The following is a 24,839-nucleotide window of genomic DNA, read 5'->3' as shown; positions in this document are numbered from 1 at the left end:
TGGGTTTCCTCTGAGGTCCCTAATTTCTCTTATAACCTCTTATTTATCTCAGAATATCAGATAAGCAAGAAAGCCGGAGAGTCCGCGGTTTCCCTACACAGAAGCTTTGCGCATCTCTCCTCCAGGGCCGGTGCCCCACGCCGTTCGTGTTTTATGAAAGCAGGGATGCCTCCATCCCTCCCTCCCTTCCTTCCTAACCCCACCTCCCCAGCACGGCTGGAGGCGAAGCGGGGCCGGGGCCTACAGGGCCGGGCCGGGGCGGCCCTTCTTTGCGCAGGGGCGGGCGGCAGCCCCAGTCCGCTGGCGGGCACCGGCCCCAGCCCGCCGAGCAGCGGCCCCGCCGCCGCCGGTGCCGGGTTTTTGGCATCCCTAATCGCGGCTGGCCCCTGTGATTGGCTGCGCGGCTCTGACCCCGCTCGGGCTCCCGGCTGGGCGGATAAAAGGGGCCTGAGCCGGGGGCTCCCAGGCATTCCCGGAGCGGGCACCAGGGACCGCTGGCCGCAGCATGACGGGCAAAGCGGGCGCGGCGCTGGTCCCCAGCCTGCCCAGCAAGCCCAAGCCCGACGGCGCGGCCGCCGCCCCCGCCGCCCCGCCACCGCCCCCGCCCCCGCCGCCCCCCGCGGCTGGGGTCAAGTCCAGCTCTGGGCCCACCCCTCCCCGCTGCACCGGCTTCGGCATCCAGGAGATCCTGGGCTTGAACAAGGAGCCGCCTCACCCTCGGGCCGCCCTGGACTCTCTGCCCGCCGGGCACCTGCTGGCGGCCCGCTCCGTGCTCAGTCCCGCCGGGGTGGGCGGCGTGGGCATGGGGCTACTCGGGGCCGGCGGCATCCCCGGCTTTTACACCCAGCCCACCTTTCTAGAGGTGCTCTCCGACCCCCAGAGCGTCCACCTGCAGCCCCTGGCCCGGGCCCCCGGGCAGCTGGACAGCAGCCAGACGGCCAGCTCAGGTAGGCACGTCCCCGGCCCCCGAGGACCCTCCGCGCCCCACCAGCGCCGCCGCTCGCAGCCGGTGTCCCGGCGGGAGGCCACTTGCTCGGCGGCGGAAGGGAGATTTCGTTTCGATCCCGAGGATGAGGAGAAAGGGGGGGCGGGACCATATTTTCCCCCGTCCGGGGCTGCGGCCGCGGTCTGACGGCGTGGCCCGGGGCGCCCGGCCTAGGGATGCGCGGAACCCCGTCGGAGTGGCCCCCCGCGACCCCGTGTCGTTGCCGGAGAATTAGACGTCTTTCGGCATCCTTTTCCTAGACGGCAGCAGCCTCCCACAACTCTGCCTGCAGGCCCCGTTCCGAGGCCGCTTCGGGTCCTCCCAGAGCGGCAGGCAGCACCGCCGGACCCTGGCTCCGGGGGCAATCCCCAGCCTCCCTCCGGCAGCGGCGCCCGTCCCGGGCCGTGCCTGCCGCTCCCGCCCGCAGCACGGCCCGCCGAGCAGCACGGGGCCGGGCCGGGGCCGGGCAGGTGGTGCGGCGCCGCGGGCAGGAGTGGGGCCGGAGCGCGGCCGGAGCGCGCATCGAAATACGGGTCCCTGATCCATCCCCCGGTTTCTCCTTCGGGCCAAAGGCGGCGGCACCCTGCCCTTAACACCCCCGGGCCGTGGCATCCCTGGGGAGCAGGGGGCCGCGGATAGGCACCATCTCCTCCCGGGGCTTGTTTTTGCTGATAGCTCCATAAACCTCAATTTCTGCCTCCCCGCTCCGGTGTTTCTGCGGCGCAGTCCGGGATCCCCGGGCTGGGGCAGGCGGTCGCGGTTGTCCGGCCGCGGAGAGGGGGCTGCAGCTTTCCCGTTTTCCTACGGTTTGGTTGAGCTCGCCGGGCTCTGCGTTTTAGCAGCGAGACAACAGCAGCCTCAGCAAACGACTCTGGTGGAGAGGGGCGAGAGCTAGAGCCCGGTCCCGGCCCGGAGCCTTCCCTGGCTGGGGCGGATCGCCCTGAGCAGCCCGCACCGGCAGCGGATCGGGAGCGGCGCCGGGGCCGCGCTGGAGGGAGCGGCCGGCGTCGGGGCCCGTCCGCGGCGCGATCGCAACGAAATCTTCGGCCAGAGCCGGCGGAGGGAGCGGAGCCGGCGGGCCTGGCCCTGCCCGGGGGGTCTCTGGCGGGGAGGGAGCCCCAGTCCACAGCCGCTGCCTGTCTCTCCGCAGATTCCGAGGATGTTTCCTCCAGCGACCGAAAAATGTCCAAATCCTCCCTAAACCAGAGCAAGAAACGAAAGAAGAGGCGGCACAGGTAAGACAGCGGCGGCCACCCCGCCCGCTCCCGTCGCCCCAGTTCCCAGGAAACCGGCCACCGGCCTGGAGCAAAATATTCTTCCCGGCCCCGGCCGCCGGAGCGCCGCGGCGCCCCTGCGGCTTCTCCACCGTGTTCTTCCCTTTTTTCTTCCTCCCCGTCCAAAATAAATCGGATATGGGGACGTGCCTATAGGGAGCGGGGGATTCGACCACAGGTGTCATTTTATTTAATTTCTTCTGGCTGCGGATCCAGGTATCCCGAGTCGCAATTCTGGGCAGCACATAAGCATCTAGGTGGAATGCGGATCACCAGTGTTTGGAACGGAAAAATCGTCAACCTGTCAGAAATAATAAAAGCCGTTTCCAGCTCCACATACAGCAATCTTAATATTGGCTGTCAGCAAGACAGAATTCCTATCAATAATTTAAACATTTTATTGTGTAAAAAAATATATTTTGCCAATAGATTAAATAGTTGGGAATCAGAGACAGCCTGCAAAGAAGCTGAAGAAGGCTGGGAAACTGTTTAAGGAAACGAAGATCCACTTTGGGGTTTGGTTTCCTCTCAGTACGGTCAGGGTAATAGACTTTGCCCGACTTCTCCCACAGTTAAAATGGAGTTGGTTCGTTTGCACTTTATAAACAGAAACGAAAAATCCTGTGCTGGGTTCTGGCATTGCTGTGGCCAGAGCGCCAGGACAAAGGAAGGCCAAATACCATCCACTGAGGGTGATTTAGGAATAATTAAGTCAATCCTGCCACGATGCAGGAAAGGTGGATTAAAAGATGCTCCAGTGAAAGCTTAGCAGGATGAGGGGTGGAAGGAGACTGACTATCCCAGGAGACATCCTGCTATGTGTGCAACAGGAGACTCGGTCTGGAGGGCTCATTTCCAAATCCGTGCCTCCTCCCCAGGCAAATGTTCCCAGTTTGAGTGCTCTGGAGTAAGTATGAGCTCATTTTCTTTACACCCCAGACAGGGCTGGGTGATAACACAGCTGGGACTGGTGTACAGGTCCCGATTTGGATGAAAGATAGGAAACGAAATTCAGATTTGTTTTGGTTTTGGTTCTAGACGGAAACAGACCTGCAATGTTTGGCTGCAGTTGTATATTCTGTACTAAACAGTTAAGACCTCTAGTTGAACCAAGGAAGGATTGGAAGATGACTGGTCAATAGCCTGCAAATAGCTGCAGGATAAAAAACACCAAAAGGGGCAGTGGATTGTGAACTGCAAAAGGGACAGGGGCTACCCGGGGATGAGCTAAAAAGGGGAAACTTCAGCTGAATGTCAGCAAAACCCTGCTGCCGGTGAGCCTGGACAGGCTTCCACTCTCTTGTCAGAGGAAGATGGAGAGAAATGCTTGAAATCTAAACTGGATCAAAATTGGAATAATTTTTCCTGTGGTCCCAGAGAGAGAAAATACATGATTCAGTGTGTCTCTGCTGTCCCTAGAGTTCACAGATTTGTCAAAGTTGAAGAAAAACTGTTTGAAAGGAGAATGGATTTAAGAGTGAATTTAAAGAAGGGTCTGGTTGCAGGCAGGTCCCTTGCATTTGCATGCTGCTTTTGTTAGTAATATTATTGATCTGGTTGAATCCTTTTCATTCTGTATAGCAGAGGATATTTCTTAGATTTTCTGTTTATGCTCTCTGGAACTGAAAGGCTTTTCTGAAATTTGAGTGTATTTTAGAAAAAGACTCTATTTCCTTTTTCCTTCTGGCAGATACATGTTTCTTAGATGGATAATATTTATTCATTTACTTTGCACAAAGGCTGCAATTCGTTGTTGGGTTGAGGGTTCTTTTATTTTGGTTTGGTTTTTTGTTTGCTTTGGCTTTTTAGTTGCTTTTTTGTTTTGGTTTTTGTTTGGTTGGGGATTTTTGTTTGTTTGTTGGTTGGGGTATTTTTGCCATTGCAGTATTGTTAGCTTTTATCAAAAATTGTGCTTTCTGTACTGGAGGAGTTGAAGGGTGGGAGTTTAAACCCTCAGGGATTGGAAGTGGTCCGAGAATTCTCATCCATCTGCTGGAGAAGGGCTTTCATCTGTCTCGGCTTTCCAGCTGCTGATTTTTCAATTTGGTTGTCCCGAACTGAGAACTGGCTGCGCAGAGGCAGGCTGGGCTGCCGCCTGCCAGGGCGGTCCAGGAGGATTTCTAAAGGATAATGGGGGAATGCGAACCGGCAGGGAGCAGCTAATGGGATGTCGGAATGGAAGCACCCAGGGTAAAGGCAGAGGAAGGGAGCTGGTCCTGACTCCTGTGGGGAAAGACTGACGAAAAGTGGTGGGTTAGGGTGGAGAAAACATTTGGAGAATTCATCCAAGGACTGAGACTGAAGGTGAAAGATTATTTGCTCATGGAGATTGAAGAGGCTAAGGACCAGCAGCTTGGAAAGGGCTCAGCACCTCTCCAGACAGGGTGCTGAGGAGATGCTGCTTCATATCAGTGTGGTGATCCTCACAAGAGGCAGCAGAGTCTAAGCTCAGCTGCCATCGCTGCGGGTGCTTGCTGCTGGGGAGGGTCCGTCTCCAGAGGCAAGTCCCTGAAAGGGAAGGTGATTTGTAACTGTTAAAAATGCTGTCTTCTGGCATTTTCTGGTTCTCCTTTCACCCTGGCACTTGACCTTTTGTGCGCAGAAACGCAGGAGGTGGGGAAAAGTTATGTGTTAGCTGGTTACCCAGGTTTCACTGGTTTCAGCGTCCGTTTCTCTGACTCTTCATCATCTTTGCTGCTTCCTGTTTTTGATCAAAGGGTTTTACTCCCCTCAGGACAATCTTCACATCCTATCAACTGGAGGAGCTGGAAAAGGCCTTCAATGAGGCCCACTATCCTGATGTATATGCTAGAGAGATGTTGGCCATGAAAACAGAGTTGCCAGAAGACAGGATACAGGTAATCATATCTCTTGGACCCCCTTATTGTGCTGCCCTCAGCCATGCTTATCGCTCCGTGAAGAAAAGGTAGTGGCATGGGAAGGCTGACATTTTTCTGAATAAACTTCCCCAGGCTGTCCACTCTCCTGCTTTTGATGGGTGGGCAGACAGATCAGCTATTCTTGGCAGATTTGTATTTGGTGTTTGTATGTCGACATGTGCTGTGCATGGTGTGTTGTACCAGTGATTTGGGGGGTGTGTAACAGAGGGAATCCTAAATCACAGAAGGACAACAGGTGTGCAAAAAAAGATGACGGCGTTTCAAGGTCTTGGTAAAGGCAAGAAGAGACCATGTCTGGGTGGGCATTGCTGAAGGGAAAGAGCTCATCTCTGCTCCTTTGGCCACAGAAGGATGCACAGGGATGGCACAGGCAGCTAGTACAGCTGTGGGTAGGATGCAGTGTGGGAATGATGGGTGAGTCCCACTGAGATGTTTCCACCATGTCTGCACTTTGGCTGTATCTGCCTCCTCAAGTGAAGTTTCTCTGAAAGTTTCTGGGGATATTTTTTTGTTATTTTTTTTGTTAATCTGTTAAATTTTATTGAGTTAACAGCTTTTAACATTAAGGTTTTAACTGCATGTCAGTCCTGTCATGCCACTGTGAGGAGGTAGAACAAGGTGGTGTGGAATATCTCTGCTGTGTGGTGAACCCTCCAGCAGGAAGGAGCAGCCTGAGCTGCAGGGCTGTGCCAGGACCAGCCTTTGGCATGCATTACAGTGAGAAAGCTGGAGAAGACTTAACAGCTGCTGTTTGCAGTGTGGGAGGCACACTGGACAGAGTGAACATGATGTTCATGAGGGTGGGCTCCAGTAGCTTCTATTGCCTCATGACTTGCTCCCATCAGGTTTCTACATAAGGCACAGGTTTGTAATGGCCAAGCCTTGAGCAGGTGGTGCAAGTGGTGGTTCTGGTCTGGCTGGAAGTTAAACTGTCCTGGTTCTCCACACAGTGGCAGTGGCTGGTTACTGTGACTGGTGCATAGCAGTTTCTACAAGAGATGCTGTCCTGTGTGCCATGCGGTGTTGGGAGGGCCCTCGTTTCCATGGTTCCTCCTTCTGTTCATCCCTCATGCATGCCCAGCACCTACCAAGCTGCATCTTGAGCCTGTGCTCTTTCTTTGCTGAAGAGATGGCCCAGGAGGCTGCTCCCTTGTGGGTTTGGAATGTAGCTCAGAGGGCACTTAGCAGAATAACGCTGATGCTGGAAGCTGCTGAGGTATGACCCCATGCAGGGACAGGAAGATCCTCTAAAACAAAAGTGTAGCCTTTTTTCCCCTCTTCCTGAGCCCCCCTCACCACCCTTATTCTTGTGCTCCATCAAAAATGACATTTTTATAAAAGCAACTTGTGCTTATCCCATTGACCTGGCAGGATTCCTGCTGATCTAACAGCTTGTTGATAGCTTGTGTGCTAACAGGATTTCCACCAGTCTTCAGAAATAATGGCCCATCATCTGAAATCCTACATGGTACATTAGGATTTTGCTCTGAGAAACAAGCCCCGATGCTCTGCCTCTAGAAAGACTGAGTTGGATGGAGGTTCACTTCTCCACTTGTCACCCTGTAGGACATCAAGTCAAGAGAGGAGAGACTGTTGGGAGTTTATTGTTGCCTACAGCCACCATTTAATGCTGGGCTGGAAAGAAGATCCTTTGATTTCCCCTGAAAGACCTTTTCAAGGAAGAGGTTCATCTAGTGGCACCATGTATGTTGAACTCCAGAGGCCCGATTTCTCTGGCCAGAGCTGAGAGCATTCACTATGTGTGAGGTGGAGTGAGATGCTATGGCAGGCAGTGTAGAGCTGACAGTGCATGTACTGCTTCAGCACCCCGAGCACCCTTCTAGTGCTGAGTGTTTTAACTGATTCGGAAATGAATAGTGGGTAAAGTATCTTGGCTGTCACTGACTTGTCTGCCCAGTCATTCTGCAGCTGGCTAATGAATGACTGCCTACTCTTCTTGTATTGCAGCTTTTAAACCTAGGAGGGCTCCTTACTGTGACCCCTCTGCTCTTGAGATCAGGTTAGACTTGGACAGCAGAAGCACCCCAAAGTATGGCTGTTCTGAACATCAGGCGTAACTAAGAGCACGTATATTCCAGAAGAAAGTGCTTGTGAATAAGTTTTGCTGATCATGAAAGGGGAAATAATGAGAAACAACTGAATTTCTGTAGCATCTGTTGAGCACCCTGCCAGGGTGAGCATCAGGCTCACATAGGAGTCCTGAGCACCACTGTTCCTTCCAATAGGTCAGCAATCGATTGTCCCTTGCCACACATTCTATGAAATTTCCTTTTTGTGTGTGACAAGCCATGGCAAGGTGATTCCCAATTGTGATCATACTTCTTGATATTTTACCTTATATTCCTTTCCAACTTTAGACCTTTTTGTTATGACCCTAATTCTTTCCCCCGGTTATAAAGTTCACACTCTTTAAATAAATCTAAGATATTTCTTCTCCTGGCTGTCACTCTTGTTTTTCATCATTGCTTAAGCAAGTTGCAAAGATCTTTCCTTAAATCATCCTTCATAAATCACATGCTCATCTCTTAATCATGTGGTTGTTCTTATATGAAGCCCATCCTGCCTGTCAGCCTTCCTGGAGATAAGGGACCACATGCCTACAGCCGCATGCTGGGTGTGTTCACACCAGTTCAGCTGGACTTGTGGGCCCTTGCAGAAATAGCCTTGGATTAGCACTGGTCTGCTTGCTTCCTTATTTGTTTATTTCTTTTTGTCTAATTCAGTCACTTCAGGCTTCTTTTAGACAGATTTTTTTTTTTTATGCTTGGGATTTTCCCTTCAGTGTTCTGGGTTTCGTATGTAATTTTGTTAACTTTGGCTAACAAGCATAAGAACAGACCTAACAGCTCTGACACTGGCGAGAGGTGGATGCTACACAGGGCAGCTATCTAGTGATACTGAGTACTTTGTCAGTCTCCTGGGATTTTAAATATCTTAATATCCCATGGCAAGAATTTCTGCAGCAGAACTGCCGGAGTGCAGTAAATCTTGCTTTGAATCCTTTAGCATCATTTAATGCCCCTTGGAAGAGACAGCTTACAATGAATCTTTATTCCCATCTTCATAATATTTATAATTTCACATAGTTGCATTATTTTCCTTGCACGAGTTTCCAGCTGCCTGAGGGAGCTCTATAGTTTTCCATTTTCATTGTAGCTTGCAGTTCCTCTCATCTTTCAACATTCCTCTCTCCCTCTTGTAGGTCATTAATGAAAGTGTTTTCTAATATTGTTGTGAGCATCACATGTTGTGGACTTCTACAGCATTTCGTGTAGTTTCCCACTGGATCCTCACCTAAGAGTGATATCTACCCCTTTTTTTCATTCATGGAATTATTTCTTAGGAGGTATTAGTCAAAGAGAAAGTAAATCACCTATGAAATTTGATGTGAAAGTGAAATTCAAAGAGGGCAATTGAAAGAATGATATATAGGAACTGCTTGCAGGAAAAACCTTCAGCAGAACAACACAAATAGCCATCAGAGGCCAGGAAAGTTGCTGGTTTAAGAGAACATTGAATCCAGGAAAAATTATTCAAATCCTCCATTTAAAGAGAAGATGAAAGTGTATTTTTTTCCAAGGCAGATACACACTGTGTGTGTCTTACTCCCACAGTGAGCTGGCTGCTCCTGGAAGGAAAATGAGCATCCTCCCATTGGGCAGCATGGGAAAATAATTTTTTTCATAGTGAGATAGTATGCATAAGTCAGATCAGATGTCACTGTGGCCATTTTGGAAGGTACTTGAAAAAGACCACATTAATCAATGTATTTGAAAGAATATTTGTAGGAGTTGAACTGCCAGCATTGGAATAAACCCAGACTATTCTGTAAAATCCAAGAGAGGCAAGTAGATTCCTGTGGGGAAACATATCCTTAATAAACATTATGAAGTATTAAAAATGTCCTGAGGCTGACAAATACTTCAACATCTGACTTAAATAGCTGTTTCTCATAAAAAATACTCTTAAGTGTAATGTGTAGATTTTAGATAAGTTAACCCTATTGAATTTATTAATATGTAACAGTTCCAAACTTTAAACAGAGTAGTTCAGTAACAAAGTTCAGTAAGAGTTTGATTTGGGATTATTGAAATGATTATGTCTGTCCTTAAAGTATGTCTCCTACTGATCAAACCAAAGTGATTAGTCAGTGTTTCAAAAAAATAAGATCCTGACTGCTATTCCAGGGACTTTAGAGTTAACGGAGATAATAAATTTTAAAAGGTAATAAAACTGTTAATATTGTCAGTTCTTGTTGTTGAGAGATTGTACAGTAATTATTGGCTGACAAATTTTGGGACAAATAAAATTACTCTCATAAGCAAAAGGAATCCCAAGAAGAGGCTGGTGCTGTGTGTGCGGAGTGGGGATTGTGCATCCAACAGGCTTTGACAGGCAGTTAAGAGGCCAATTTTGGCTAAAAACAAAACAAGGTCAACTAAATCTCTAATTGAAAAAGTATTGGTTTATCTATCAGATTAACACATTTCAGTATCACTGTGAAGCTCTTTAGGAGTTGAACAGGGATGGAGGAATCAGGAGGAGTAGTCATTTAGAGGGAAGCAAGTACCAAGAGTATTTTGCAAGGACAAGAGGTTTACCTTGCTTCAGTTTTGCAAAAAGGTTCTCTATTTAGAGGTGAACATAATTTGAAAAGGCCTGAGGATCCTGTACTGCACTGAGTATGAGCTCAGGAGTGAACCCACAGAGTCCCCTCAAGAAACATGACAGAAAACATGAAGGAAAAATCAGTTTTATGCAGCTTTAGCAGCCCTGGTTTCTCCCTCTCCTGCCAGCTTTTCCTGCTTGCTGCAGAGTGCTGAGTTGTAGTCTGAATCCCATGGTGTGAGTACGGAATGCTGCGATTGCTCCATGCAGCTGGTGACCTTTCCTGAATCTGTGCCTGGAATGGCCACCAAAGGATTTCTTAGTGCTGCAGAAAGTAGTGGTGGTGTTGGATTTTCTAAGCTTATCACTATTACTCTAAGAAGTGAGGACCTGTCTACTCTTGTTAAAATTTTGGGTGACTGTCACATGTAGAACAGAGAAAGGCCAGCATGAGGCACACTGCCAGTGGGTTCCAACGGGCATCTCTGTACAGCACATTCACGGGGACCATGTAGCTGGAAGGAAATTACCAGAGTGGTTAGGCTTGTTGGAGGTAGATTACCAAGGTGAAGGACAAGCCAAAAGTGTTGCTATTGTGTGAGCCAACCATTTCAAAATATATTTATTTTAAGAGCCTTGCAAGCAGTTAATCATAAAATATAGTTGGGCAGCTAGTGCTGGCTACCTTTGCCAATAATTCCTGAGCACTGGGGCAAGCCATGACTGTGTGATACCAGATAAGTGTCATTAACTTCCCCTATGCTTCTAGAAATGTAGAAAGTATACAAGTGAGAGTAATAAAACTAATCAAACTTAGTGGTTTAGTGAGAATATTATTACGAGTTTTTCTCGTGGCGTATGGTGCATCTCTGCCTCCATGTCTTTAATTGGTATGTTAGGAGTTAATCCACTTTTCTGCCTCTTCAATAACATGCTTCTTTAGTTGATCTAAATTCATATTCATTTCCATTTTTCAATTAAGGGTTGTTTAATTTGGCCCTTTCTCTAATGGATTGTTTTCATTACCTTTTATCTATGGCCTGTTTTCAGCCCATGTGCTAGAACTTCGTTTACAAGTTAATTACCAGAGCTGCAAACAGAGGGGCTGGGTGATGGGCAAGAGCAGGGGCCCAGGCAAGCCTTTCCAAAGGGATTCCTGTCTGAAAAGTCTTACACTACATGCTTTTGGACAGAGAAAGAAAATGTGGCAGGAGAAAAGAAGGAAAATGGAGGCCCAGGAATGACACTTCAGTTTACTGGAAGTGGGGACTCTCCTGCTTGTTGCTAGACCATGCAGATTGCCTGCTTATATTGTGGGATTTACCCTGCTACAGCTGGGGTTGTTAGGTGCAGTTTTAAAAGGTCTTTTTAGTACAGAGGTGGAGGTATAGAGTTATGAATATTTTCTTTACCCAGGTACTGCTTTATCCCCCTATGTTCAGTTCCTGAGTTGCTTTAGCCAGTGACCAATTTTCTAAATGGGACAGAAAAACAAATAGACCCAAACTTGCCTGTTCTTGCCTTCTGCTCTGTTCTTGCAAGATGTTTATGGTTGTGCCATGATAAGGGACTGTGAATTTGATGTGCTCCTCCACAGTATTGGGAGGGAAACAGGACTCTTGACAGTGACTCTCCTTGTTCTCTCCATGGTTTGGAGACACTCTCAGCAAGGATCCAACACCTTCAAGCATCAGGGCACACGAGTTCCCTGTGAGAGGAAAGACAGGCGGGCAACAAAATATGCTGAAGCCCATTTCTGTGGAGTGCCTTGGCAGAGGCTTTCCCCATCATGTCCAAGAGAATCAGGAATGGCTCTGCAGGCTTGATGCCAGGCTGTGACAACTCTTCCCTGCATTCATCCCCTCATTTTCTTAACAACAGTAGTTTAAGGCTACTACTTCTCTGAGTTAGCTTAGGCATTGCAGTTCCTCAATCACTTTAGGTCTTCTGGAAATACTACCCCAAATCCCTGTGCTGGCAACACTTGTATTCACTCCTTCACTTAATGATGAACTTTCTTTTCTCTCTTCTGATACCACTGCAGCTTTTCACAACTGATTTTAAAAAAATAATTGGTCATCCCAGCAATTTCAGTAGTTAATTCCTCTCCAGCCTTATGATGGCAGAGGAGCCAGCTGATGGTTGCGTTCATGTTTTCCTTTAATGACCCCTTATTACAAAGTTTTCCTCCTTTCCTGACTTTGAATAGAGATTTTTCTAACAGTTCAATAACACAAGCACTTTAGACACACAGTTAATTTACTCTCCCCTTTATTTCTTAATGGATCTATTTCTCTCTGTAGTGTTTTTCTTTTACCCTGATAGATCTCAGCAAGTTCTTCTGATTCTTCTCTGGGAGCACAAACCTGCTCTGCTTTTCACTGCCCTTCTCTGTGGGTGTTCTGTGAGCCAGGTTTTGCCCAGGCACTGTTGAGCAGTCCAGTCCTCAGCAGACATATCAAGAACCTCCATCTCCACATGCATGAGGCTGGCAGGTCCTTCTGTGGAGCAGAAAAGAGGAACTGAGCTGGACAACAAACTGTTTCTACAGTATCCTACAACAAAGATGCCTTCCAGAGGTCACTTTGTCAGAGGCTGTGAAAAAGCATTAGGTGCTCTTCTGTCTACCCTGAGTGTTACTGTCCTGGGAGCAGCAGCAAGAGGTGTTCAGTTTAGGACCTGCCTGGTGTGAGAAGCACACTTTTCTCCCTATTTTCTCTTTCAGCAGGTATCTGGTAGGCTCCCAACTGTGAGCAAAGGCAGAGCTGAAACTGTGGCTGCAATGTTGTTATTAGAGCTTTCAGCTACAGCTTTCTCTTCAAAATTGTAGGAAGGGAATGCAAGCCAAGCATTGCTTGTATGTGGTCACAGCTCGTAGCTGTGTTGTTCAGGCAGGCCAGCACAGCCAGCCTGCCCACCTGGGCCTCTGGGAAGCACTGGTTCTCCTGCAGCTTCGGGATCCACATGGTGAAATACCTTCTCACTCTGCTACCCTTTCCTTCCTAAAGACGCTGCTTGGCTCACCCAGAGGGAGGGCTGAACTGTGAGTGTTGCTGAGAAAAAAAATTCTTGGAAGGATCTATCCGTCCCATCCATGTGAACATGCATGATAAATACCTGTGCCAGTCACTGCTCATAGCCTGGTGTGCCAGTGATGTCCATTCCAAGATAACTTGCTTTCTGTCCATCACATCATTCTGCTGTCTCTGGATCCCTTCACTGCCAGCCTTCCAACTCAGAGTGCCCCATGACTGTCACTATGACAACTGCCATTTGTTAGCAGACTGGATCAACTTCTTCAGCTTATATGATGACCATGACTGAGATCAAGGCTCAGTGTCTAAGTGACAGGTAAGGGAGGGTCCCAGCCTGAGAGATCTTAGCTCAGGTGGACTAAGCATGGGGATACCTGGAAATGTGCTGGTGAGCTCAGATGTGCTGTCCTGGTGCAAGCAGCTTCCCTGGACAGGCTGTGTGTCACCAGCTCTGCAGGTCACACCATCAGCTGTGCTGGTGCCCGAGCTGGTGGTGTTGGCTGCAGGCGTCAGTGGCACAGCAGCAGCCAGTGCCTGGAGCGTCAGCTTTCTGCAGCTGGAAGATGTCATGTGAAAACCCCTGGAGTTGTGAATTACCCAAAGAATGTTAAGGGTACACAGCGCTGAGGAACAAGTAGAGCCAGGAGCAGACATGGTGGGAGTAGAGTGCTGAACGTCCACCCAAGCTGGTGCATGGAAACTGATTACATCTTACAGTGTTTTATAAAATTTCATGTTTGTATAGATAGCTTCCAGCTAATGCTTCAATGGCCCAAGGATGCAGTGCATTAGTGAGCATGAGCTGTACCCCTTGGGGACTTTGCAGACTGTCCCCATGCAAGCAGGGATGGGCTTGTGCCTTATCTCAGGGAACAGCGGGCACCAGGTAGTACTGCAGACACCATCTCTTGCTGGTGCACAGCCTCTGGTGCCTACGTTTTTTTCTGGAGAAGGTGAGAGAGCACCTTTGCTCAGTGTGTGCTGATAAAGGGTAGGGCACCATGGAGCTGATGCTGGCATGCAGGGGGCAGTCCCAGAGCACAGGCAGTGCTCCACAGCCTCAGAGGAATGCTGGCATCCCATGGTCTGATTTCAGTGCCCATTGAAAGGCATTGTGAAGAGGATGTGACATTTCTCCTCTGACTGTCCTGACTCACCTTCTCTAGCATGAAAGTGATAACGTGGCGTGTCCCTGCATGATCACAGAGTGCATTACACATGGATGTTTATGAAGATTTATGCTAAGGTTTCCTCGGTGCTAGAGGACCTGCAGAGCAGTATTAGTGGGGGAAAAGAAGGCAAAATGAAATAATGCAGGCAGGATAGCAGCTTGGTTAATGGAGTCAGGTACCGTGATCACCCAAAGGATGGATGTGCGCTATCACCCTTTGTGGCAGTGACAGATATCTCCCTGGGTTTGTGTGGACTAGGATGATGACTGCACTCTTGTCAGCTTTCTTGTGACTATCATGCATTTACAACCCTGATGTTTTCTTGTTTTTCACTCAGCATGTTAGGAAAAGAAGAATTTGGGTGTTGATCTGCCAGGTCCCAGCACATGGCAGCCTGTACTGTAGGGCCAAATAATCTACTGATCAGTTGGAATCACAGTGTGGCCATGGTGAAGTCAATGTCTCAGAGATGCACTTGCTGTGCAGATGTGAGGCACAGACTGAGTGTGTGCTGAACCACTGATCTCACCATACTGACCCTGCACATCGTGTGCACACTTGTTTTTCTTTGGGGGAGATGGGATCCCTGCAGCAAATGAAACTGTTTGCTTTTGAAAGGTTACAAGAAGTGGAAAAACATGGTGCCCTGTGAGGCCAGGTGAAAACCCCAGATTTACCAAGGGAACACAGTTTAAGACATGCTTCCTGGTCAAGTGGGATTTTACAGCTTTGGTTGCATAAGTCAGACAAATTGCAACAAAAAGTTATACATGGCCCATGTAGTGCTTTTAAGAGCAGGATTCAGAGACAGGCCTAGCCTGCAGGACTGGTGGCATGGTAATATAATGTACATTTTTGCTGGGTGCCAATTCAGCCCATATTCAATGAGCACCCTGTTACTCTTTTAGCTTAGAGGAGACCCAAGCTTGGATGAACCATCATGTCTTTATTCAAGAGGGATGAGTGCTGTCTCACAGCTCATCTTGTATCTCTGGTTGGACCTGTTAGCCAAGTGGGTTGGACAAAAATCCAGCTCTTATCAGGAAGGGCCCTTGCTATGTTGTGTACGGGAATTGCTCTTTCTGAAGTGAGCTCAGCAAGCTCTTTCCCAGTGTTTAGCACGAAGAGGGATGATGAGTCCTGTGATCAGCCATGCAGTCCATGTGCAACCTTTATTGCTCTCATTTAACTTCATAACCACTTTACACCAGCCATAGAAAGTGATGTCACCATAAACAGTACCAATAACTTTGACGTTACATTTGAAAAGACAGCAATAAACTGTTTCCAGGCTTACACAAGTGGTGCAGTCTCCACCAGCAGTCAGGAAGCTTTTCTGTAGTGATTGCTAAAACCGAAGGATTTGAGGAAGCCCCAGGGCACAATTGGAACTCATGCTCTCATGGCAGTCCATTATACAGCCCCAGTGCTCATGGGTATGGGTGGGGTGGGGACATGCTCCAAGGAAGATATGAAGCCATTCTTTGCAGTGTTCACATCTTCCCATTGAACCCCACCAGGGCCACAGGTCCTCTCTGATATGAGGACGAGGACATCACTGTTTTTTCAGAGGAGGTTTTCATTTTCACCACTCTCATTGTTGAGTCTTAGGTTGGAGAGGGAGGAGGTAGAAAGGGAGCGGTGTAGGAGTCAGGAGAAACTGAGTGCTAAGATGGCAGCAGGGCCCCGGATGTGGAGGGCAGCTGGAGGTGTTGTCTGGTCTGCAGCTTGACCCCCCAAAGGGCTTCAAGTGGGTAAAGAATAGGCACCTGCGTGTTCATGTGTGGGGGAGATGCTCTCAGTGTGGCTCTGGGGGTATTGGGGTGTTGTCCCTTGCCTTAGGTGCTGTTTTGCCAACAGCTGTGTGCAGCTGCTCCCTGCAGCCTGGCAAAGGCATGTGCTGGAGTGTCTGTGTGTCCGTGTCGGTGTGTCCGCAAGTGCGGACGGGCATCTGCCTGTGGCCATCTAGTGGACACTCAGCTCGCGCTGCTCTGGGCTGGGACCGGCTTGCGCTCCACAAACCTCGCTCCTTGAAAGGCTCCTGTTGGAATGCAGTATCAAAGGCAGGATGAGAGACTTGTTGAAGCAAAATTTCGCCATTATCTAGCCTGGAATTTTCCTTTAATAGGTGAGGAATGCTTGGGCAGGGAAAATATATTTTTTTTTTTTAATATTAGTAAGACAAAAAAAATTCCAATATCAATTCTCCTGTCGTTGTACCCTAGCTTGGAAAGTAGCAGCCAAGAAAATGAGTATCACTAGTGGAAAATTTTAGTTTGAAACAAAACAGAAACAATACACAGGAACACCATAGATTTTAAAATATCCCTTTGACAATTCAGATTTCTGGATTATGGCCAACCGCAGGGAGATTTCTCTCTTCAGCAGACAATGTTTCAGGCACTGATTAGGTAAACAAACTAACTAATATAATGAATGTGGATAACAAGGACGTGTCAAGTCTCATGTCCCCTTGCAAAATGAGAGATTTCTCCTCCTACAATTTGCTCTTCTGCATCATCAATAATCCGAAGAAGCATCAGTCGTCATTTGTGATTCAGAGGAGGAAACTGGTGAGGTTATCCTTGCCAGCCTTGACTCCAAAACCCCCACTCCAAAACACTTGCAACTCTGTAGTCAAGTACGGAGTGCCTGAACTTTTATTGCTTTTCACAGTGGGCACTGGAGGTGAGAGTTAGGTGATGATTAAAGTTAGAAACATTCCCATTTATAAGGTTTTGCAATACTGCAAGACAAACCTGTCCACTTTACTCTATTGTCCATTTCTGGAGGATAGACTTCCTGGAACAAGCTTCCCAGGTTTCACAAAGGGTGTTTGTGTGAAAATAAAGAGGTGTGAAACTTCTTAAGGTGTAGCATGTTGGTCCAAAAGACACCTCTGCACATCAGATTGTGACAGCTTTGCACAAGCATATGACATGCTTCAGTCTAAATCAGAAGGTTTCACCACTGCCCATGAGATGTGGAAGCAGAAACACAGTCTTTTCACCATACCCTGGGCTGTGCAACAGACAACCAGATGAAAACAAGTGAGAAGGAGGGTGCACAGTGCAGAGCCACATCAGTAAAGTGTTTCACAAAGCTGAGCCAACCCACAGGGTGGGAAGGGGCAAGAGGAAATGTGGACAAACTTAGACATTGTTTGAAGCAGACCAAATTTTACAGAGTTGGAGGAAGCTGTAGAGTAGATATCTCCAAGCAAGGACAATAAGCAGCCAAAGAATACCAAACCCACAAGAAATGTGTAAGGTGAGTAAAGTGCAAGGGTGAAACCCTCTCCCAGAAAAGTGAGGTGCCAATAATAAATAATTGCATATTTGGATGTTGTGGCTGATGTACCACACAGCTGAAAATACCTCTGAATTACTAAAACCACCACGTAATTCAGCTCAGAATCAAGGCATGTGAAAATTTTGGTAACATATTGATAAATTTGAAGAAATCAGTAAGATCTTCACCTAGAGGAAAGCCCCACTGATGGAGCCATCCGAGTGAGGACAAAATCATGAGAACAGGACACAGGGGACAATTGTGATCTGAAGTGGCATGGCGGCTGCCAGTGCCGTGCTGGAGCTCATCACTCAGTGTTCCTCAGAATGAGCTTGTCACAGAGATGCTTGACTGGGATCTGATCCCAGTAATACTCAGTACTGAGCACCATTGGTTTCACTTAATTTCATGCCTCAGATGAAGATATAGTTCCTGGTATTAAAGCAAGATGGTCAGTCTTCCTGATTTCTGTTCTGTTAAACATTCTGGGATTTCAAACTTTCATTTTTCCTAATCAAAACCAAGAGGAAATTCCCATAAAGTGACAAAAATTGGTTTTGGAAATCTCAGAATGATCTTACTGAGATGTTGATGCAATTTTGATTTTCTCATTTGGTTTTAAAGCATAGATTTTGCATGTCTTAGGTAACTGAGATTAAAGTACAGCATTCAGAAGAAAGCTATAGATAATTTTGATTACACTTCACTGGCTGGACACAGTTTTTCCTGTGCGATTGAATCAGCATTTTTTGATTGAAAATTTTCTACCAGCTCTAGTCAAAATTGGGCTGCCAGCTGGCAAAGCTTCTGCTACTTCCAGTATTTGCGTAACACTGCCATGGAGAAGGGGATGCTCGAGGGTTTAGAGGCAGTGGGCAGTGCTGGGGAAAGCTGACACCTGGCCAGGGAAAAGGGAAGAGGAGCATGAGGCGTGGGGAAAGATGTTAGAGGCATCAAGGCAGGAGGGAGGAGAAAGGGAAAGTGGTAAAAGCATCAGTAAAGAGGCACCTGCAGCTCTGCACTCTGTGCTCTGGGAATGGGAGGATTGCATGACCTGGAGCGAGACCCTCTGCCAGCATCCTGCTGACTGCACAGCCAAGCAAACCCCTGTATTCACACAGGCATGGAGGAGAGGGTGAAGAGAGGCAGCTCTGCATTCCTGAGGGTCTTTGCAGCAATCTCTGGTCCAGGGGTTACAGATCAGCAGTATGAAAGTGTAAATCAGACCATTTATCATGCAGAGGAGGTGACGTGGTGAAGCAGCCTCCTTCCTTTGCCTGGTAAAATCCTCTCCGACATGCACAGAGTGTCTTCTGCTGGGAGAAGCTGGGATCACAGCTGGTGGGACCACCACCCCACCCATTCCACAGAGCTCTCTGGTGGAGCAGGCTGGCTGGGCTCCTGGGAGAGGCGAAAGCTGGCTGTCACCAGTGCTAGCAAGCCAGCCACCTGCCTACCCTGCAGCTCTGTCCCCACCATAAGGCTTCAGTGCTGGGCAGTTCTCCTCTGCACAGGTAGAAGAGATGATATTGCCTTGCCAGCTGAGACCAGGACGTCACTCCATGGCATCAGTCTTACGGCCCCCATGGCAGAGCTGGGGGACCGGCACAGACTCCCAGTGCTCCCCACTGCAGCTTGAGCTCCCCCACAGCCACAAGTGGTGGGGACAAGAGAGGGTTAAGCTGTCAGCTCTGTAATGTTAAACAGGTGTCAAAGGCACCTCCATATATCTGCAGATTGAAATCAAATTCTTTGCAGTATAAAAAGATAAATTACCCAGGCGATTCCCGCCTCATCCCACTCATCAGGCCGGCGCCAGACGGCAAGCAATTTTTTTTTTTAATGTGCTAACGACCTAATCAAGCAATCAAGTCGGAGAAGATTGCGGAGTGACCCCGAGCATCCATCTGCCAGAGAGACCCCGACATTCATTTCCATTCTGCCGTGTACTTTCCGGGAAAGGGAGGGAAAAAAATAGAAAAGAAAAAAAAAATCCTAAACAAATTAACACCCAATTTTCTGTCAGTCTAATTAGTTAAATGAGGAGGTGTTTGGGGTGTCCACGGGGAGGGAGGGACTGCCTCTCGGAGAGGGGCCTGGTAACTCCATGGCATTAATTAGCGCAGGTCAATGGCGTGGTTCCCTGGGGACCAGCTGCTTTAATTTCCCGTGATATTTCAGTGCCTGAGGCCCATCGATTCAAACTGAAATTAACTTATTTTTCAATCAGGCCTGGGTTGCCCCTGGGGCTGACTCTTCCTTTGCCTCCTTCTGAATAGACCTCAAGCAATTTTTCATCTAAAGCTGATGCCTCTGCTCAGGGGGAAGGGAGGGGAGCCGGGGAGGGAGGAGGGCGAGGGAGACAAGAGGAATGGAAATCGGAGAGAGAGCACTAATAGATTTCTGCGAGTATCACCCCCTCCCCGCCATTGCTGCCCGCCTCTCTGCTCACTGCCCCCCAGGTCACAGCTCAGAGATTATTCTGCCAATTTTCTGAGAAGATGAGGGGCTTTTCAAACTGGGAATTCAGAGCAAAGCGCACAGAGAGCTTCCCCCTTCTCTCGAGCATCCACCCCCATCCCAGCCCTCCCTGCAGGCACTGCTGCCTTCAGCCCTGTACCACTGCTCAGACACACAGTAAATAATAAAAGAAAATCCCAGGCACAAGAGCCAAAAGCCACTAGAAAAAAGACGTTGCAATGGCAAATTAATTACGTCCTGTGGAGAGGGATGGAACCTGCTTTCACACTTGGCCCTCACCAGTCCTTCAGGGGAGGGAGGGAGAGATACCCAATGTCTGTTGCATGGGGGAAGCGGTTGTATTGGCTTCAGGATAAGCGTCCACCCATCTGCTTTCATCCTGCTGCAGAAGTACATGCATGTTCCCACACGGGAAGGGGACTGGCATGCCTTCTCCCTGCACAAAAACCATGTCCCTCCTTGTTGCCTGCTCCAGGTTTGGTTCCAGAACCGCCGGGCCAAATGGCGGAAGAGGGAGAAATGCTGGGGCAGGAGCAGTGTGATGGCTGAGTATGGGCTCTACGGTGCCATGGTGCGTCACTCCATCCCGCTGCCCGAATCCATCCTCAAGTCTGCCAAGGATGGCATCATGGAGTCCTGTGCCCCTTGGCTCCTGGGTAAGAGAGCAGTCGCCTTCATGGGGGATGGCGAATGGGTAGAGACGGGGGATGTGAGGAAGAAATCAGTCACACTGAAAACAGGTGAAGGGCAGCAGGGCAAGGGCCCCCCATCCTGCCACCCTTGATGCCTCCGTCCCCCAATGACCCTTGTCAACAGGGTTTGACCACTCATCCCAAATTCCTGTTGGACCTTGGATCTTGACCTGCAGAATCTGGCCAGGACACAAACTTGCCCCCTCAGGCTGGTGCTAACCTTCACTTCCTATGGCTCAAGCATCCTTCATGCCCAGCTCTGAAGCAGGGGCTCCAACCCTTGCCCAAGGGAGGAGGTCATCCCAGTCTCACTCCTCCTACCCTGTGATGCTGGATGGGGTGCTAGGACTCCCAAATGCTCCATCTTTGCCCCCAGTTCCAGGTGGAACACTCTGCTGCCTCCTCCTGGTCATGACACCTAGGGAAGCTGCATTTCTGTATGGTTTCACTTGGTTTTCTGTGCAGACATGGAGGTAGCAGCTACCCTGTCACACTCCCGCTCTTTACTTCCTTCTTTCTGACCTTCCAGGCTGGTTCTGCCCCAAAACTAGTGTCTGGTATCTTGATGATGGGCTATGCTGTCTTTTTGTTCATGTGCAACTGAGAGAGGCAGAAGAGTGGTTGTAGTTTGGTACAGAAATAGGCAATGAGGGATCTCCCTCCCCAGCCTCGGTGAAGCTCAGGCAACTATGCTGCTGTCTGACACCCTCGTCTCCATGCAGGGACAAGTTAGCTTCAGGTTCACAGAAAGAAATGAAGGGGAGAGTAATTATAGACCGTTGGGACCAGCCACAGTCCACAGATGCTGCGCTGCTCCAGCAGGCAGCTGCCTTGCCTGGGCTGCCCTCGCGTGCGGGCCAGAGCAAGTGGCTCGCCATGACTGCTGTGTGAAGCGAGGGTTTCTGCTTTTCCTTAATTCTGGCCTCTCTTTATCTTTGCTGTTTTCAGTTCAAGATGGCTTTCCCATGCCCAGGCGCTTTTCTAAACCCGAATACCAACAATTCTTTTTAGGGATGCACAAAAAGTCTCTGGAGGCAGCGGCTGAGGCGGGGAGGAAGACAGAGGTGGAGCGCCAGGCCCTGCCCAAGCTTGACAAAGCTGACAAGGAAGAAAGGGGTCCGGATCCCAAAACCACCATTTCCCAGGAGGAACTGAGAGAAAACAGCATTGCTGCCCTCAGGGCCAAAGCTCAGGAGCACAGCACCAAAGTCCTGGGGACCATTGCCGGGGACACCCCAGCCCCAGGCAGGAAGCTGGAGACAGGGGAGGAGGTGGCAGTGGCAGAGGATGACAGACAGACGGAGAAGTCGAACTCATCGCAGAAGGAGGAGAAGTTGATCTAGGGGGAAGAGAGGTGGCAGAAGCCAGCCCCGACAGACACTGTGTCCTCTGGGGGCCACGTTCCCCCTTGGACTGCCAGGCGTCCCCGGCCACCCCTGCCAGGGAGAGGGGCACTGGTCTCTGTGTTTGGGGCTGCCTGGCAGGGGTGCCCACTGCCTGTTCCCCTTGAGAATACCCCTGCCCCTTGCTCCTCCACCCCACCAGGCCTTCTTCACCCCCCACCCCTTCCTTTTGGGGGACTGGGAAGTGTCACATCATCACTGCCACCAATGACACTAAGGCTCTGTTCCCTTCAGCCTCACAACTGGCTCTGGGGCTTTCTCCTTCTGCAGCCCCAAACCCCATTTGCCAGCCTGAAGCAAGCCTGTTCCTTGCTGCCATGCCTCTCCTTGGTGCACATCTCTGCCCAGTGCTGCCCAGGCCCCTTCCCCTTGCGCCCTGTCCCACCGTGCCCCAGGCAGACACGCCACCTTCCCCTGGCCATCGCTTCTGCCTCTGGCCCAGGCTGCAGCAGGGCAAGCCCGCGGCAGTGCTTGCATGAAGTGATGACTATCCATTGAGGGTGGTTTGCACCTTCCATCGGTCTCTCCCTGCCCAGCACTGAGGTCTGCTGAGAAGGGACTGCAGCTTTAGAGCAGTTATGTTTTGCCTCTTTTTGGCAGGGACAGGAGGGTTTAACCCACAGGCACAACATCCTGGTCCCACCTGGCACCCTGAGGTGACGTCAGCCCATGTCACTGTCTTGGGCAGGGCTGGACAGCTTGGTCTGACTCTGCTCTAAACACCAAAACCCTACACCCCTGCAGAGGGGATGAACGGTGAATTTATTTATTGAATACATTATTCCAGGTGAGACAACAACATCCACCTAATGTATTTATTGAATTAAATTTGTCCAGCTCACCCTCTGAGTGTTAAAGGGAATGACAGCCATGCACATCCACCCTGATACACCCTGTAATGTGTACATACATCCCATAGGAGCACATGCAGACCCACACAGCCAAACTCACTCCATGGTACCATCACCTTCCCATTGCAGTAAAGCACTATTCCCCCTCCGAAAGCTGTAGGACAGTGACTTCCAGGTGACCCCTTCTGTCCTGCTTTCAGCTGTGAGCATCCTTTCCCCAGAGCTACTGTTTTTCTTCCATCAAAGGTTAAGCCCAGTCATTCAACCCCGTTTGTCTTTGTCCCGCGGTCGTTTGATGTGTTAGATGATAGCCCATGGAGTGTAAATAATGTATATACAGTGAGAAAATAATTCAGTATTGAGGTGTTTGAGATATGGAGCTGTAACAACTTCTAGTCATCCAGAATCTGTGATTTATGTGCCATTTTCTGTAAAGATATGAAGAAGAATAAAACTAAACAGGAATACTGTGTATGAGTCCAGTCACCACTGTTCAAGGAGGGTGAGTTCAGCCAAAGCTGAGAGGGAGTTGGATGCCCTACTGTAGCCAGAGAGGGGTGAGAGATCCAAAGTGGCCCAGAGGCCTGCACTTTCCTCCCCACCAAGGCATGGAGAAGGTGGGGCTTGGGTCTCTCTCTGCAGCGGAATACAAAACTGAAAGGAGTGTGCTTGTACTTGGAGCAGAAGTTACAGCATACAACTGGTGAGAGAACAAGTCACTTCAGCATGCAGAGCAGCCCTGGTGCTTTGGGTCATCCCAATATCACACGTGCCCTGGTGTTAGAGAGTTGCATAGATCTCCAGGCAGGCTTAGCCTCTGCCAGGAACAGGCTGCAGGGCCCCGCTGGCCTGGGGAGCTGAGGCAGCAGCCAGACACTGCAAGTGCAGGGCAGCTGGTTGAGAGAGAAGGGCACCCACAGGATTTCCAGTGAGGTGAGCTCCAATTTGAGAGCAATGGAAGCCTATTCTGGCTTACCAGATAAGGAGTTAACCTGCCCTGCTAAGAGCAACTGGGAATGGTCTGGTGGAAAAACCTAATGTCTTCCAGGGACAGGAAAAATGCTGAGGCAGAGTGGGTGTGCATAGGAAATAAAAGACTAGAGGAACAATGAGACTGCTTGGGCCTCACTTTGTGGAGGGGCTATAAGCTCAAAGGACTGTGTTTCCCCAGAGGGACAGCACCCTTGTAGGTTCCCACCAAGCTTGGGGCAGCTTTGACCCAAAACAGGTGTGTGATCTGGGATGAACGTACCTGATGGGAAATAGCGCCTGGCTCCCACACTGGTGTCCAGCCTGTTCACTACACATACCAGCTCCATAGATCATGAGTGGTGTTGCATTCTGAAGAGCAAAGAGGAGATCTACTAACCCTGTCATCTCTACTGGGGATTCCTTAGGTGTGCCTGGATGAGAACAACCCTGCTTGCAGGGAGAGCTTTTTCTGCTCTTTTCTTGTGCCCCCTAGGAAAGGAAGGGAATTTGGGTGATGACATTAAGGAATTCCAAATTCTACCTTAAAAAAACTACCTATATAGGGCCTAAAGGAAAGGAAGGCAGACAAAAATGCTGTTTGGAGGCAGGGTGGCAGCTTAGCTCTGCTAAGGTGGGTGGTGGGAGGTCTCAGTGTGAGGAGATGGGCTGCACTGCTTCATGCCAAACCACCCCCAGCTGCTCCACCACGGCCTCATTGAGTGCTCCCAGGCCAGCTGGTGGTACAGCCAGAGTGTAGAGCTTGGAAGGAGGCAGAGAGCCCAGCCCAGCCTGCCAGAGGGGACAGCCCTGACAGCCACCCAGCAGTAAGGTGGGATGGGATGCAATATTCCCTGCAGCTGACAGCCACGTGAGAAAAACCTTACCTGTCCCACCATAGCCTAGTGCTCTGCTAGAAATAGGCCTTAGTTCTGGGAAGGGGATAGTCCTATCACTCATGACTAGCATGGGGGTGACCCTAAGATTTACAGGGACCTGCCCCAAGCTGCCTTTTTGGCCAGCAGAGGACTGGGGGATACAGCAGGGCTGCTGTGGCGAGTAAGGGGATGGTGATGAATAGAGGGAGGTGAGTGGGGATGAAACAGAGGGGTCTGGGGATGCAGTGCAGCCCTGGGAGAGCAGGAGCAGGCTGTTAG

At 49.6% G+C, this 24,839-nt stretch overlaps 1 protein-coding gene across 2 annotated transcripts; it reads left to right on the top strand.

Moving 5' to 3' along the window:
• Positions 1-323: 323 nt before the first annotated feature.
• On the top strand, positions 324-23,185 carry VSX2 (visual system homeobox 2). 2 transcript variants are annotated; one of them, XM_032113445.1, is made up of 5 exons: positions 324-947; positions 2,136-2,220; positions 4,994-5,117; positions 20,243-20,423; positions 21,408-23,185. In XM_032113445.1, exons 1-5 carry the CDS (start codon positions 506-508, stop codon positions 21,800-21,802), a joined length of 1,227 nt encoding a protein of 408 aa, XP_031969336.1. In that variant the 5' UTR covers positions 324-505; the 3' UTR covers positions 21,803-23,185. The 2 variants fall into 2 exon arrangements, with proteins under 2 accessions (XP_031969336.1, XP_031969338.1); XM_032113447.1 differs by having other exon boundaries at positions 329-947; positions 21,471-23,185.
• The last annotated feature ends 1,654 nt before the right edge of the window (positions 23,186-24,839 follow it).

This window comes from Corvus moneduloides, chromosome 6 (genome assembly GCF_009650955.1).
Source record: "Corvus moneduloides isolate bCorMon1 chromosome 6, bCorMon1.pri, whole genome shotgun sequence".
NCBI classification, from domain to species: Eukaryota; Metazoa; Chordata; class Aves; order Passeriformes; family Corvidae; genus Corvus; species Corvus moneduloides.
Note: the sequence above shows the minus strand (reverse complement) of the source record. Positions and strands in the feature narration are given on the sequence as shown.